Genomic DNA, 16,553 nt, shown 5'->3' with positions numbered 1-16,553 from the left:
ACAGTTATCAAAATCTGAAATAAAAATGCTGCCGTGGCTCAGACCTTGGCCTGCTAATCTGCGTGCACAATTCTTCTGGCCCACGCAGACACAGAGGCATGGAGAGCTTTTTCCTTCTGGCCCCTCAATCCGAATTCCTAGGCCCTGTGTGGTAGAGGCTATTAGACACACACTGCCCCATGCTGCCCAAGGGCCTAAGGGCAGCTGACTGTCGAGCTGGCAGTTGGGTGCCCTACTGCTAACAATGCAGGATAAGGTTAGCTTGCTTAGCATGGAATCCAACAGAAAGCTGAGCTGCATGATGATCCCTTTCAAAAGGCTTCATGGGAGTCTCTCCTTTTGCAGAGCATGAAATGAGCTTGCTTTTTTTTTTTTTTCTTTCAAGAATTGATCATCCACAGGCTTCATGATAAGCTGTCCCAGGCTGAGTTTTAATAGCTGTTCAGCTATCCAAGTTAATGCCTGATTATCTTGTCTTCTCATTACTATAGGTTTGATTTTGTTTTTAGGACCATAAAACTCAGGAAGGGTTCATAACCCCATCCTTAAATGTGTCTACTCATTGTATTGTGAGCAAACTACAGAAGAAAAAGAGGACAGAATCTCCAATGTCCTCTTTCAAATCAACTAAATCAAGAAAATTTCTCCAAGTTTTCTGCTGCCATTAGAAACTGTGATTTTCAAATACGAATATTATGAGTATTTGTTCTGCTGGGGAGGCTCTGCCCCACTTTTTGCTAAGTAATTGCTTAAATAGAGGTCTTTTGACCCTTTCGTTCAAGTATAGTTTTGTTTAGTTTTAAAGAGGAGACTGCATCATGAACCCAATTTCAGAGATTGTTTGGACTGAACTGGCCCAGTGGGTGTTTTGCCCTGCACTGCTACGTCAGGCTGGGTTCTAGGAAGTGAACGAGAGCTTGACACTGGCGCTGGAGTAACCCTCGTCACTCCCGACACTCTGCAGGCTGCTGTGGTCGTCAATGTCACTGATGCTGCTGGTGCTGATACTGTCCACTTCTCCATGGGAGAACTCTGTGCTTTCCACATCCACTTCAATCTCCTCTGCCAGAGAGAGAAAGGAAGAGCGTTAGTAATCTGCACTTTCAAGAACTAACGAGAAAAGGGCGCAAGAAAAAGTGATTAGTTTTTGTAGTGTCAAATAATTATTACACAAGCTTATTATCAGTGATCTCTGGATACCAGGAGTAACTGAAGGTGAACAGACACACGGGTATATTTTGCCAAGGGGAATGTCTGGTACCCAGTGGTGGTCTCAATCAGCAAGTTTACTAAAGCCTTTGACGCCAGTCCGTCTGGACCTCCCACCAAAAGCACTCAGCCTATTTGGGAATTAGTGCTTAATATTAAAAGATCCCAACCCCAAGTGGTTTAACAACATCTGTTTTGCATTAAACTAGAAGCTAATTCTCAGTGTTGTTTATTAATCAGACTTGCCTTAAAGAGGAGAAAAAGCATCAACAGTATAGGTGAACTAGAAAATTTATCCGTTTATTCTTGCCTTTGGCAGTCTCATCCTACAGACAGTTCTACAGACTTTGAGGATTCATCATAAAGACCTCTGACTATTCAGTAACGGAACTAAGCCAGTCATTATAGAGTGAACTCTGAGGGATTTGTCTTCAATTTGATTTAATTTTCTTGCATCAAATATAGCTTGAAATGAGGGTGTGAGCCTTAAAAGCCTCTGAGTTATATAGTGAGATCAATAGCAAAGATTACAGTAAAGGCATTTCAGTAATGGTATTTAACTTTACTTCAAAATCAAACATGATTTTTTAAAAAAATCGCTAAACACATATGACCAGCTATCAACAGTTTGTTAAATACTACATATACAATCACCAATACTACATAAAATACATTTTAAAAACCAAGAGGCAGTTGAAAAACTGTTCTCTCGCATAACAGCTAGAACGAACTCAAGATCCTTCAATTCTCTTAAGCTCAAAGTCTGAAGTTTCATATCTGGCGCTGACTCTGAGAGTTCATACTGATCACAACTGCTTTTAGGAAAAGTGAATTCTTGCTGAGCCCAAGAAGACAGAGTAAGTTATTTCAAAGAGTATAATTTTCAAAAGGGCTTGTTGCTTCAAAAAGGTTTAGAAATCTGTTTCTAAAATGCAGGCATCTGTCCAAACAAGCTGTACAAACAGTCCTATGAATTCATAACTATTTGTTTTACATCCATAATGCTTCACAGGCTATTTGGTGTTTCCCGGTATCACAGAATACTCATCCAACCTACAATTGGAAAATAGAATCAAAACACCCTATCCAACAGAGCTTGCTGTACTCAATCATAACAAAGTAAAATGAAAGACTGCACTAGCCAAATGAACTAGAGATATTACTAAAAGTCCCTTGTAACACTGGGAAAGAGGGCTTCAAGATAAGAACAGGGAAAGAGGTAGTAACACATGGGGACTACTAAAAAAATGAGAACTATAATGATGAAGACACACTCTTTCTCAAATTTGGAGGTGGGGTGGGTACAAGGAGGAGTTAACAGCAGGAAGGGCAGCTAAAGCCTGCAGACCTGACAAAGTCACACAGCTAGTAACCAGCAGAAGAAAGACTAGGATCAAGGTCTGCCTCTTAATTTGGGTTCATTCCTTCTACACCTCACTGTCATTCATAAATGTAGCATGTCCCTGAGGTTCCTGCTGCTGCCTCTGGTTAAACTTTTGTTCTCTAAAACTGAGTGCCACATAAAAACAAATTTAAACAGCAAAACAACAACAACAAACCCAAGGACTCCTAGGGTTGTGTTAAAAGGGATGAAAAATCAATTTGAAATGTTTCTATGGAATATGGGAAATTTGAGTATTAAAGAGAATAAAAAGAAGACTACAATGGATTGGAACACATTCAAAACATGAAAACCTAGGAGTTCATAAGATAATCAAAACCAAATAGCAAAACAAAAAAACCCTGTTACCTCTGGAGGTTGCTAAGACACCGATTCATTAATTCAGAAAATTGACAAAAAAAAAAAAAAACCACAAAAATTTTTAAAAAGCATTTATCCCATCTTCCTTATATGGACTTGATTTCAGGGTAACCAAAAAAGTTGATGAGGAAATGTTATTTAAAAAAGTTAATAAATGCAAAAAGAATGACAGGATTAGAAAATACTATTTGTAATACCTAATAAAATAATAATGGGGACCATCATTAATGATTACTAAAACTATCAAGTGAAAGGTTGAGATTTGCATAAATGTATCAGCACCACCTATGAAGTATTCTTGCCTCAAAAAAAGAACCTGAATTTAATCAAGCCACTAGATCCACCAACCAGTTTACAGGAAATAGGAGGGACAGAAGAATATGTTAAATGATACCATGCGGATTCAATCAGCCAAATCTAGAACATGGGAAGTTCGATAAGAAAAATGACTCTGTTCCTTTTTATTTCTTTAAGATTTATTTATTTATATGAAAGAGAGAGAGAGCGGACAGTGGGGAGAGGGATAGAGGGAGAGAGAATCCCAAGCAGACTCTGCACAGAGCCTGACATGGGGGACTGATCTCACTACCCCGAGATCACTATCTGAGCTGAAACCAAGAGTCAGATACTCAACCGATTGTGCCACCCAAGTGCCCCAAAATGATTGTTTCTACAACAAATAAATGGCACTGGGGAGAAAAAAATGTGGAAGTGAGAACTATTATAGATGAAAAGTATCCTAAAAGGCACAAACAAATGCAATATGGACTGTTTGGATTCTAATTCAAACACACCAATGGTAAAATGCCGTCTTTGAGAAAATCTATCAGAAATTGATGGTATTAGACATTAAATAAGATTATCTGACTTTATTAATTTTGTGGGATATAATAGCCTTATGATTATTTTTTAAGTCCCATTTATTAAAGATACATACTGAAGTATTTAGGGACAAAATGATAATGTTATCTGGGATTTGACTTAAAACATTCCAGAAAAAACGGTGAGGATGAGGGGGTGGTGAATCAATGAAACAAGAATGGCAGAATGTTGTCAGCTGTTCAAACTGGATGATGGGTACATGAGAATTCAATATTCTATTCTACTTTTGTGTATGTTTGAAAATTTCCATGATAAAAAGTCAAAACAAATTTTACAAACAATTCCTTTTTTGTTTTAGAAACCTCAAGATCTCGTGAGCTCTATTTTCCCTAATTATAAGGCTTAAAATCATGAGAGTTCACCTCTGGGATCTTCTACTGTGTTGTGAGGCCTGATGTGGTGGGAGCTTTAGATGAACAGATCAGTAAAATTCAAACAAAATTTTTGGTTGATTCTTGGTCTTTCATTCTGCCAAAGACAAATGTTCTGGGACAGATGGAAAGAGAAATGAAGTGTGTGGTACTTTAAAATACAGACATCGGGGCGCCTGGGTGGCTCAGTCAGTTAAGCGTCTGCCTTCGGCTCAGGTCATGATCCCAGGGTCCTGGGATTGAGCCCCACATCAGGCTCCCAGCTCTGTTGGAAGCCTGCTTCTCCCTCTCCCACTCCCCCTGCTTGTGTTCCCTCTCTCGCTGTCTCGCTCTCTGTCAAATAAATAAATAAAATCTTTAAAAAAAAATAAAATATAGACATAAAAATTAACATCACCAATTATAAAACATATCAACATCATGTATCTTCCTAATATAATGAATTGAGAAGGGCACAAATGACTCTGTGGTATTTCTTCCCCCTAAATGTATAACCTCAACTTAATGAGAAAACATCAGACACTTGAGAGACACTGTATAAAATAACTGGCCAAAAAAAATAAAATAAAATAACTGGCCAATACTCTTCAAAAGTGTCACGGTCATAGATTCGGAGGAACTATCTAATGCAATGTTGGATCCTGCACTGGATCCTAGATCAGACAAAGGACATTAGTGGGAAAACTGATGAAATTTGAGTAAGGTCTATAGATTAATAAAATTACATGAATGTTAATTTTCTGGTTGCAGTGATTGTATTATGTCTACAAAAGATGTCAACAGTAGGGAAACCTGGGTGAAGAGTATATGAGAACCCTACAATTTTCTACAGAAGACACAACTTCTCTGTAAGTTTAAAATTGTTTCAAAGTAGAGGGGCGCCTGGGTGGCTCAGTTGGTTATGCGTCTGCCTTCGGCTCAGGTCATGATCCCAGGGTCCTGGGATCATGGGATTGAGCCTCGCGTCGGGCTCCCTGCTCAGCGGGGAGTCTGCTTCTCTTTCTCCTCACAGCTCACGTTCCCTGTCACTATCTTTGTCTCTCTCTCAAATAAAATCTTTAAAAAAATTGTTTCAAAGTAGAAAGTTAAAAATATATACCTACATAATAAGGAAAAAAAGTTTTATAGTTCATTCAGGCATTGCTAGACAATGTTGTGATTGCACAAAATCCAGAATGGTGCAGTACTGGCTAAAGAGAAGAAAGCAAATACAGTGCTTTCCAACTTACCCTGCCTAAATTTAGATACAGGGATGCTTAGTATTTCATTAGGGAAGAAGCAAACTGCCTACCTCGCTCTGAATCAGAACGATCTGAAGAAATAGTTGATCCAATGCTGTCCATTCGTATTCGTTCCATCTCCTGAGGACCCTGCAGCTGTTCCAGTCGCCGCTTTAAAAATCTCTGTTCTCGTTCCAAGTTCTCTAGCTGGTGCTGGCTCTTCCTTTCAGCTTCTTCAAGTTTCTAAAATGATAAAATGATACTTGTGTACAGTCCAGTACAAACAATAAAATTCATTTTTACCTAACAACTTAAAAGATTTCTTCTTTGGTAGAGAAAATATGAATGAATATACAAGTATATATGTGTGTGTGTATATAAAAACATACATAAATAACATATTTTTAAACACCAAAATAGTTCTTTCTTCACTTTTTTTTTCTGTGTGCGTAATGAATGCTACACTACTAGAACGGTATGAAATTCTCAAAGTCTGTAAAGTTATCTCCATGAAAGAGAAACTTGCTCTGCACTGGGTAGTTCGATGGAAAAATACTGAGGGACACAGCCAAATAAAGTCATCTCCACCAGAGGGCACAACTGCCTTCCTTCTGCCGGTCAGCAGAGTAATTGTTAGTTTCCTAGTATTCCCAGCTCCTCAAATGACCATGCTGTCAAAACAATTTAATCAGGTTACGTTGCTCCCATCAGGTTAGCTGATAAGTTTTCAGAAAGATTCTTCTTGAGGTCAGTTATTAAGGAGGGCACAGTGAGCTAGCTGATGTTTATGAATAGGAATCATTGCTTATAATGAAACAAGGGCTGAGACGATCATGTACAAATATGAAAGAAATTCTCACCTTGATGTGTGCTTTGGCTTTGTTAAGCAAACCAAGTGTTGTGTGCCTGGTACAGTCTGGTCCTAGTGGAATCAGAACTTTTAGGCGTTCTAAACACAGGCGCAGATGAGCTCGTCTACAAAAGACAACAAAAACCAAATCAGCACAGCCTGAATATTCCACTAGAAACATCCTAAAACCCATTTTAAGACAAATAATAATTCACAGATTATTTAGTCTCAATCCATGTTACACCCCTAATTCTTCAGTTTCAAAGTATGTGCAAGTACGGGCATGCCTACTGGTTTTCAGTCGCTGCCATTTCTGTTGTACTCTGCAGACACGGTCACTTCAGATCATCATCCCCAGTGGTAATCTCTGTCAGAGTTGATTTAATTTTTAAGCCACCCCATAAACTGTCTCCAACTGTATTAATGTGGAAGTAGGAAAGCATACTAGGGCAATTAACTGTATTTGATTTTGAATGCCTAGAACCACAGGCTAGAGTAGCAGTTTTCAGCTGGAGTACCCCCACGGGGTATAAATTGCTCACGAATTTCCATTTCTCCTCTCCCATCTTTTACACACACCTCTCTCTACAACTGTAGCCATCCTACAGTGTTACACGTTACGTATTAGGATGAACCACAGAAAATTTCTGATATACAATTCTCACTTATAAAAAATGGCAACTTCATATGATTCAACACATTAGAAACAGGAAAATTGTGTCATCAGCTAGGACAGGGTTAGGCAAAATATATGGCTCTGTGGTCAATTTCAGCCACTGAAACAAAAACCCATAAACACCTGTTTCCTAATATCTCAGTGTACCAGCTCATTAGTTTTAAATTTTTATTTCTCTCCCTCTCCTCCCTCTCTCATTATCCCACCTCCAATTTTCTACACATGGGAAAAAGCTAGGTAACAAAAATTTTTAAAGATTTTTGTTTATTTATTTGAGAGAGAGAATGAGAGAGCACAAGCAGGGGAGGGCAGAGGGAGAGAGAAGCAGGCTCCCCGCTGAGCAGGGAGTCCAACATGGGGCTTGATCCCAGGACCTTGGGATCATGACCTGAGCCGAAGGCAGATGCTTAACGACTGAGCCACCCAGGCACCCTGACAAAATTCTTTACTAAAATTATTGCATTCTTTAATCCACCCATCCTATGGGCAACTTCAGCACAGTCTCATGGATTTACCTTCCCTATATCCTAAAGGTACTATGATCACCATGATGAGAGTTCTGGGTACATAATTGTACACTAAAACAATGCTAGTCCACATCTTTGGATCTGTGCTTCATAGGCATAACATAATTCAGCAATTAATAAATAGTATATCTGAAAAGAAAATCCACAAACGTGTTCACAGGTTATCCTTATTCCTTAAAGAGTTATAATTGACCATTTAGCAACTGTCTCAATTGCACCAGGAACAAAACACATCATCCTCTCAAAGAGGGCCAAAATGGTTTTACTAGTTCACCCACCAAACTATGCTTTCTTGGTCTTAATACACAAGAAATAATAAGTGAAATTCTCAAATGCTAGCAATTTGAAAGCGGGGCAGGAGAAGACAAAAAGCAACCAATTATGTCACTGACAAGCAAGGATGATTAAGGGTAGTGAGGTCAGAGGTTTGGTAATGAACTGTCAAGATTCTTCCAATACCCACTACCCCAGCTATAGTTAGGGGTCCATTAGTATTTCCATTCCAAATCTCTTTACTGAGTTCAGTAACTCAAATCTAATAGTTGGCTCCAGGCTGAAATCTGACATATCTGATGTAGATAAAGGAATTTTAAATTTTCCCCTAAATTAAAGGTATATCAATGGATTCCCCTTAATGAGATTTAACAATTTTAAAGTCATCTGCTCTCCTGCTGTGCTACCCCAAATCATAGAACCTTTAGTAAAATTCTCATTTTTAACTGGAAAACCTCTCAAGTGAGGACTCACATGATCACTGAGTGCTCTGGCTGAGCAGACTAAAACAAGAAACAAAACAAAAAAATCCATAGTAGAAAGTGCCTTTAAACTCTTCATTAGAATTATTATAGGATATGCCCCACAACTGCACTCGTATGATGTGACTGGAGGATGGAGAGAAAGACTGGTGGTTGTTTTGCTAATAACTAGAGGCTCCCAAGGGGGCTCTGAATTCAGTCATCTAAAAAAGTTAATAGAGCAACTAACAAGTAAAGTTAACATGTTGCCACAAGAATAACTTGTCAATTTTATTTACTTAACCCCAGAAATTCAGTGCATATACAGGAAATATCTTTTACATTGAGTTTAAGGAACTTCAGAATGACTCCTTACGAGAGTTTTACATCAAGGAAAAAAATGGGTGCGTCACTTTTTGCTTTGTGAGATCTAAGTCATATTAAAATCTAGGTAGAAATCAACTAACATAATATTAAAATGTCTATTTTTTTTCTCTTTCTTCTTCTTGAGATATATATTTACTACATGACTTTGTGTATTCAGCAATATTCCACACACTTGCTTGAGTGGTAGAAGTCAAAAAAGAAACGTGAACTTCCAAGAGTTTGTAATCTAGACTACAGAATGAAACATATTGTTTGGTTTCATTTCGTTCATAATGAAATGAGTCATACAGAAATCCAGGGCAACAGAATCTGAATAAAATGGGAGATTGTAACTGGAGAAAGCAACTTATAAGAGAAGCTGAAACTTGACTTTGGACTTGAGGGATACTGAATTTGTCTATGAAAAAGCAAGGCTTTTCAAGGTAATTAAAAGAGTATAGGACTCAAGTTCATATATTGAAATCAAGTTACTTTTTTCTTTCAGGGGAAAACAACGAAGTTGGAATTTTGTATGGAAATATCAGCCAAGTTCAGCAGTCTGGTGGTCTGCAATAGCACTGACAAATCAGAATCTGCCCAGGCCAAGGGAGTCAACGTGTAAGATGGCTAGATGAACAGCAAAGGCAGACTGCCCTCTAAAATATTTTTTATTAGCCACTACTGAACATTTCTTCAGTCAAGTAATTATAAATGTGCTCCAAGTTACAGCTTAAGAAAACATACCCTGAGTTATCATGTCTCACAAAGACCAGTGATGCCATTTTCCATGTTTTATACATACAATCCTCTAAAATAGGTAAGAGTATGAAGAATGAATGGTAAATGATGTCCTTTGCTCTCCTGTGGGGAAAGGTCTCTCTGTGAGAGCCAAATGTCATTTCCTCCAGTTTTTATACTTGTAAGACAATCAGACATTTGGAGAATAGAGTAACAAAAGGTTAATTGCAGTTGAAGGACAGAAACTGACCAAGTGGGAGCCACACTTTTCAAAGCTGCCATCCAAATACTGCACACAGTTTTCCACATGTGCTTATTATGCCAGTTTTAGGTAAATTCACCCTTCCAAGAGCAATGTGATACCCTGTGACTGTAAACTGGGAAGTCTAATCAAAAAACTCATACACCTGACGTGTAACTCTCTTCTCCCCAGCAGATTACTGAAGCACACTGTATGGCAGAACTCTTCTTCCCTTACAATGGTGCTGTGCTGCCCTCCACCCTTTCCCTCACAGTCTCCCTGCTGGTAAACCAGATTGCAAGCTTAACCACCAACGACCTAGAAAGGCATATCTTTTGATGCCATCTGGTCCTTTCTTTCTTGCCTTCATTCTCATGTGACTGGTGGCTCAGGAGCCTCCTGTATGGGGTTGCCAAATCATGGGCCGTAAGACACTGGAGGAAGGAAAGAGGACAAGACAGAAAAAAACAACAACAAAAAACCAACAACCTTGGTTTGATTTGAAAATCCTTACGCACGGAGAAAAAATTTGCAAGTAGCATGAGGTGGTATTTTTCAAATCTCCAAGGAGTAGAAGAGCTGATATAGAGAACAAGGATTCATGAATGGCATAGTCCTGCACCTTTAGTCAAAGCAGGTTAAGAAGGCTGGGGGTGAGGGGGGTGCCTGGGGGCTCAGCTGAGCATCCAACTCTTGGTTTCGCTCAGGTCATAATCTCAGGGTTGTGAGATCGAGCCCCGTGTCAGGCTCTGCATTCAGTGAGCAGTCTGCTGAGAGATTCTCTCTCTCCCTCTCCCTCTGCCCCTCCCCCTGCTCATGCCCACCGGTGCTCTCTCTCTAAAATAAATAAGTAAATCTTTAAAATTAAAAAAAAAAAAAAGGTTGGGGAAAGTTAAGGCTGATGTTCTGAATGTTTCGATGAACACCAGACTAACAACCAATAGAAAAACCTGACATTATGAAATTTATGGAACTAGCCTTGATGGAAAACGAGAAAAATAATTTAGCCCCCTGGTTAGCATTTATTTAACTTTTCACAACACATGGAGAGCTCAGTAAAAACTATAAAATGTAAATCTTTCCTAATTTAGCATGAGGATTAGACACTGCAGTAGGGGTGCCCTGTGAGAAAACTGGAATCTCCTTGCTGAGAGGGAGGGGGCAAGAGAATGGAGAAATGCCAAAGCGCTTTTATTTTCAAAGACACTTTGAGGTCTGTTTTAAAATAGATTTAAAAGTGGGTTTTACCCAGGGGAAGAGGCGATTTCCAGTGACTAACCTTGTTGGAGAGAAGGTCCTATCAAACTAACCCACACCTTCAAAAAGGGCAAGCCCCTTGTGGAAAAAGGAACAATTAAGAGTCTGTTTGGCTTTTATTTTGGTAGATTGGGATCATTTTTCCCTGAAGGAACCAACGCTGCTTTTGATTTCAAACCTTGTAAACTCTACTGCCAAACTGAAATATCACAGAACATGAGGGGAAATGATTTTGCTATAAAATGCCCCCTCCTAGTAGCTGTGATATTTTAAAGCATAGGTCTATCAACCACAACAGCACACAGTGTTGAGGGAAGAGAGAGGAAAGAATTCCCTTTCAGAAAAAAAATTGCAAGTACCATAGGATGATGTTTTTCAAGTCCTCTCTTGAAACTCGAATCCCTCTGCCCAACAACAATATGAAATTTAACACCTGCCTGGCCTCACAAACCATCCATTGGCTGATGCCCTTGGAGGTACGGTCCTTCACTGGAACTTGCTTGTCTTTCATTCCTCCACTACAGGATACCAAGACTTTGCCAAGTAAATCAAAATGGAAAACAAGTCAAGTGATAGGGACCGTACTTGTACTTTCCTCTCCGCTGAATGTTACGCAATGGCTGAGAGTCCTCCCTTGAGCCACATTCTTCAAAGCTGCAGTGGCTTGTGGCCAGGTTTCCCAACTCCCTACACAACACTTCTGCACATGACAGCAATCAGCAATTAGCTGCTTATCCTACACATTCTTATTTCAATGTTTCTCTAATATATAATGTGTTGAGAATCTTCTGAAAATCTCTAAAGATACACAAAAAAATATATGCCTATCTCTTTTTTTATGAAAAAGGACATTCAAAATGAATCCAGATATCAAGTACATCATGCTATTCATGGATCTGTCTTATTTATGAAAACAAATATGATCATATTCTGCTGTTCAGCTTATTCTGTTTGTGAAGTAAGAAAACTTAGACAAGCTATTCCTGTAAAATAGCATGTGCTAAATACATGTTTCATTTACAACTTACATATTATCTGCTTCACAAAAAATAAATAAGCTATTAACTGTCAGGTAGTAACTTGGTAAATGGTAGTAAATGGCATTTCCCTAGCATCAGAGCTGACTGTGGTGTCATGGGGCTTGAGGACAACAAAACAAAAACTCAGGAGAATAGCTAGGACTCCCTTCTCATTTAAAAAAAAAAAAAAGTTGCTTTCATTATATTCCTTTTAATTCAATTGGTATCTTGTAAAATAACCAGAGAGAAATATCAGCAAGTGTTATAATGAAACAGTAAATTATATAAATTATATACACCATGTAATATTATAATAATATGAATTATTCTATAGTCACATTGTCCACTTTAGCACTGAAGGGCTTATCGATATATAATTAAACAAAATCAGTTAAAGTTGAGATAAACATTGCTCACTCTTGGAAGACTTTTTAAAATCACTGTCTCTCAATAAAATCTAAGTAGTTCTTAGAGTGGAAAGCCAGAGAGTATTTACAGCCAGAAGGTTAAATATACAGTAGTATGCCTCCAGAAGTCATACTTTTCCTCAAAGATTTGAAAGAAAACACTAGTTTATATGAAAATAAGCACAAATAATACAAAGTATACTTTTTTTAAAAAAGATTTTATTTATTTGACAGAGAGAGACACAACGAGAGAGGGAACACAAGCAGGGGGAGTGGGAGAGGGAGAAGCAGGCTTCCCGCGGAGCAGGGAGCCCGATGCGGGGCTCGATCCCAGGACCCTGGGATCATGACCTGAGCCGAAGGCAGACACTTAATGACTGAGCCACCCAGGCGCCCCGCAAAGTGTACTTTTAAGGCCAAAAAAAAAAAGACTTCAAATAAATCTTGCACTATTTTACACCATATCCCAAGACCTCCAGCAATCTATGTTCAAACTACTAGAGCAAATTACTACAGATCACTATAGAGCTTTAGAATTCAGAACATCATTTCTGAATCATAACTGGGATTATGATTTTCAAAGGTTTAGAGAGGGATGGAAAGTGAGTCGGGGAGAAGAGATGGTGAGAGAAGTGTGTAGTCAATAAATTAATGATGACAAAAAATGATAATATTCTTTCTCAAACTCCACAGATTCCATGTAGGCTGAAATTTTATTTAGTCTTTACATCTCAGAGATACGAAGAGGATGAAGTGCTATTCAGTCAACAGCAATGATCACCAGTAAACAATGAGCTGCTCCTTATTATGTCACTGAACTAGATGCAGTAAAAATTTTAAAAGATGCCAGTAGTGATTTTTATGTTTGAAGATGCTATAATCTGGCCTTCTGCCTACCACCTTTCTTGCCTCACTTCCCATTACCCATACCCTTGCAAACCTCTTCCACAAACCAAATATGCTTTTATATTTACCCATTTCTCTAGCTGGAATGTCCTCCTTTCCACTGTCTACTGAGTGAGCATCTAACTCATTTATCAGCCCACAGCCAAACTACTGTTTCTTCTATGATGCCTTCATTGCTATATCCCTTCCTCAGAAAATTAAAACTTGATTTTCACACTAATCACTCTGTATTTTAGTTACTTTCTAGGTAAGACTGAATCCATACTTTTAGTCATCTCAGTTTTTCCAATAACAAACAGAGTAACTGACACACAGTGGGGAGGAGGGATGTAACATAATTTCTAGTGGATATTTCTGGGACTCTCTAACTCACCAAAGTTGAGGTAACAGTACTGGGGCCTCCAAACAGTATATTCAGATGCCAGGCCGACATTCATGAAAGAACTGCTTATGGATGCCAGAACCGTACACTGGGAATTTGTGTGTGCAGCCGAGGTTACCACCAAAGATGACTGGCACCATGTAGAGTAACTTACAATCTCCAACCTCACTCTTGATTAGGATCTACATCTCTTTTAACAGTGAAGCAGAGGACTGAGAATTGCAGCCGTTAGACTGATTTATCAAAGTACTTACGGTGATGGAGGACTAAGACAACAATGTCAAATGGAATTCACAGATAATTTTTTTAAATCCAATTTTTTGGTCACCAATTTCAACTTTCTAACCTTATGAATAAGCATCCTAGCAAGTAGAAAATTTCACCGAATTAACTTTGGCCTCTGTTCCAGCTGTTGTTCAAGAAATAATAATAATAACAAGTATAAATGGCAGGAAGACAATTACTAAGAAAAAAATAGAAAACACATCTAAGAAAACCCAAGTATGAGAGAGGAAAGTCTAAAAAGAAATACTCTACAATGCAAGAGAGAGAGAAAAAAAAAACAGTTTTTAACCCATCGGATAACATAAGAAACTAGTATCTGCCCAGTTTTAAAGATCACACGACAGCTGATCAGTTGAAGCCTATAGCGCAGAACACATAAACAATTCTTTGAACTGTCCTGCATTCATCTCTAAGGAAAACTTGACATTTGAAAAAAAATATTAAAATATGGTTCCAGGGCGCCTGGGTGGCTCAGTCGTTAAGCGTCTGCCTTCGGCTCAGGTCATGATCCCGGGGTCCCGGGATCGAGTCCCACATCGGGCTCCCTGCTCTGCAGGAAGCCTGCTTCTCCCTCTCCCACTCCCCCTGCTTGTGTTCCTGCTCTCGCTATCTCTCTCTCTGTCAAATAAATAAATAAATCTTTAAAAAAATAATAATAAAATAAAATAAAATAAAATATGGTTCCAGAGGCATATGTTCTTCACTGAAAACCCCCACAAGGAACCCAACTTCCAAAGTGATTTAACAGAAATTGTTCACTTGATGTCCATACTATGCTAAATTTAGCTTCCCTGCATATATCTCATCCCCTCTCTTATCTGTTTATGAGTACTTGGTTTAAAAAAAAAAACAAAAAAACTTGATCATTCATTCACCATATTTCTTCTTTGGTCACACAAGAACTTTCTGTATTCCAAGTTTCAAAGTCTGGGAAATAGGGCTACATCACTGGAGAAAACAGTGGCAATTTGTTCTAAATACAAAATAGCTTATTTTCCTTTGGCAACTCTCCAGGGGTTTGGGTGGAGGGAAAGGATACTCCTCTCTGGAGAGATCAGGCTCTGAACCTGGCCTACTGTCAAAACTTAGCTGTGGGTGGGAGAGGAATTTTTAACAATTATTTATCTTTCACATCAATTTGGAAACTGATTAAAGATTTTTGCATTATTAAGAGTTTTCCTATTCATCTTTTTTTGGTGTTCATCCCTATTCTGGCAGCCCCCATGGGCTGATTTAATGGTACCAAGGGGCTGAGAAGTGTTGCTGTCCAAAGAAAAAGCATTCTCCCACAGGGACTGGGAAGGCAATCCGCAATCACAACAGTAGCTACTTGTTAATTTTCTATTTGAAACACAGTGATGTCAATAGTATTGTACCCTGCCAGCCACCATGGGGTAAAGTACATTCTGAAACCAAAACAAACTTCCTACGTGCTGGCAAGTCAGATCTGAGACACAGTGATAACGTTCTGTAAGACACTGCCCTAGTTTTATACACAAAATGCACAAAAGCATTAGTCTATTCTTCTATAAAAGTGTGAGTCTAATACTCACAGCCCCACTCTTACCCACAGCCCAGTGCAACTCTTTTATTACATCAATTTACAGTCCAGGATCGTAGAGGGAAATGAAGAAATATTGTTCCTCATCTTTAATAAAATGATGATCCTACAACAGCACAAACAACACACTTGAAGAACACTTTGGAACGTAAATGTACATTTAGAAGTATAAAATGAAAATAGCATAATGCTTTTAAACATGGCCCCACTAATAAGATGTGATTCGTATAATAGTTCATTTTAAGGGGGTGTACTCACTTAGGAGGAAAGACACATTTTATTAAATGGAAAAAGAACACTCTGGCCTAAGAATTAACACATCTCTGGAAGATGAATATCCACAGTTTGTACTGAATATGAGTGACCTGAAATAGGGAGCTAAATGATTAAAAGTAGGGACCATGCTTACTATTGGCAGAGGGCAAATGGTCTGGCATTGCTGGACAACTGCCAATTCAGTCAAGTTAGCCAGGGATTATTTTTAGAGTCCCATTTCAGAAAAATTTCCCTGAAACTGAAATGCAGGGTTGTTTGCTTTTTGTTTTGGGGGAGTAAAATTTGGGGCAGGAAAAGGGTAACAAAGAGCAATTATTGACCAATGTGTAATTTTATTTTTTTTATTTTTTATTTTTTTAAGATTTTTTTATTTATTTATTTATTGGAGAGAGAGAGAATGAGAGACAGAGAGCATGAGAGGGAGGAGGGTCAGAGGGAGAAGCAGACTCCCTGCCGAGCAGGGAGCCCGATGCGGGACTCGATCCCGGGACTCCAGGATCATGACCTGAGCCGAAGGCAGTTGCTTAACCAACTGAGCCACCCAGGCACCCGACCAATGTGTAATTTTAAAAAATAATAATAACCCTGAGGTATTCACTGGGAATTGAGAATCTCTAAAAAAATAAGACTCATATAATTTTAAACATGCCACAGTCCTGACAATGACAGAGAATTACTGTTTTGGTTTATCTTTATTTCAAAGTTACCTAACCCTTCTGATCTTTCTCTTTCATTGTACTGTGTCACATTTTTTTCTGACCACAAAGAGTCCAAATGAAGTGTAGTTTTTGAAAGTTACTTCTGGAGGCAGCTTTGCATTAACACCTGGCTCCAATCCTGGACATTTTCTCTTCTGATAAAAGAGCAATTTTTTCAGTGTTGTG

The 16,553-nt window shown here is 38.6% G+C and overlaps 1 protein-coding gene across 2 annotated transcripts in view; it reads right to left on the bottom strand.

Annotated features, from left to right (window-relative positions):
• Positions 1–363: 363 nt before the first annotated feature.
• Positions 364–16,553, bottom strand: part of MXI1 (MAX interactor 1, dimerization protein) — an 80,873-nt gene continuing 64,683 nt past the window's right edge. For both annotated transcript variants that reach the window (XM_032423021.1, XM_032423022.1), the window contains exons 4-6: positions 6,305–6,419; positions 5,516–5,687; positions 364–1,062 (exon numbers count right to left, since the gene is read on the bottom strand). In XM_032423021.1, coding sequence (XP_032278912.1) covers positions 899–1,062; positions 5,516–5,687; positions 6,305–6,419 — 451 coding nt within the window. In that variant the 3' untranslated portion in view covers positions 364–898. The remainder of the gene's footprint in view (positions 1,063–5,515; positions 5,688–6,304; positions 6,420–16,553) is intronic.

The sequence above is a fragment of the Phoca vitulina genome, unplaced genomic scaffold (genome assembly GCF_004348235.1).
Source record: "Phoca vitulina isolate PV1807 unplaced genomic scaffold, GSC_HSeal_1.0 scaffold28, whole genome shotgun sequence".
Taxonomy (NCBI): domain Eukaryota; kingdom Metazoa; phylum Chordata; class Mammalia; order Carnivora; family Phocidae; genus Phoca; species Phoca vitulina.
Note: the sequence above shows the minus strand (reverse complement) of the source record. Positions and strands in the feature narration are given on the sequence as shown.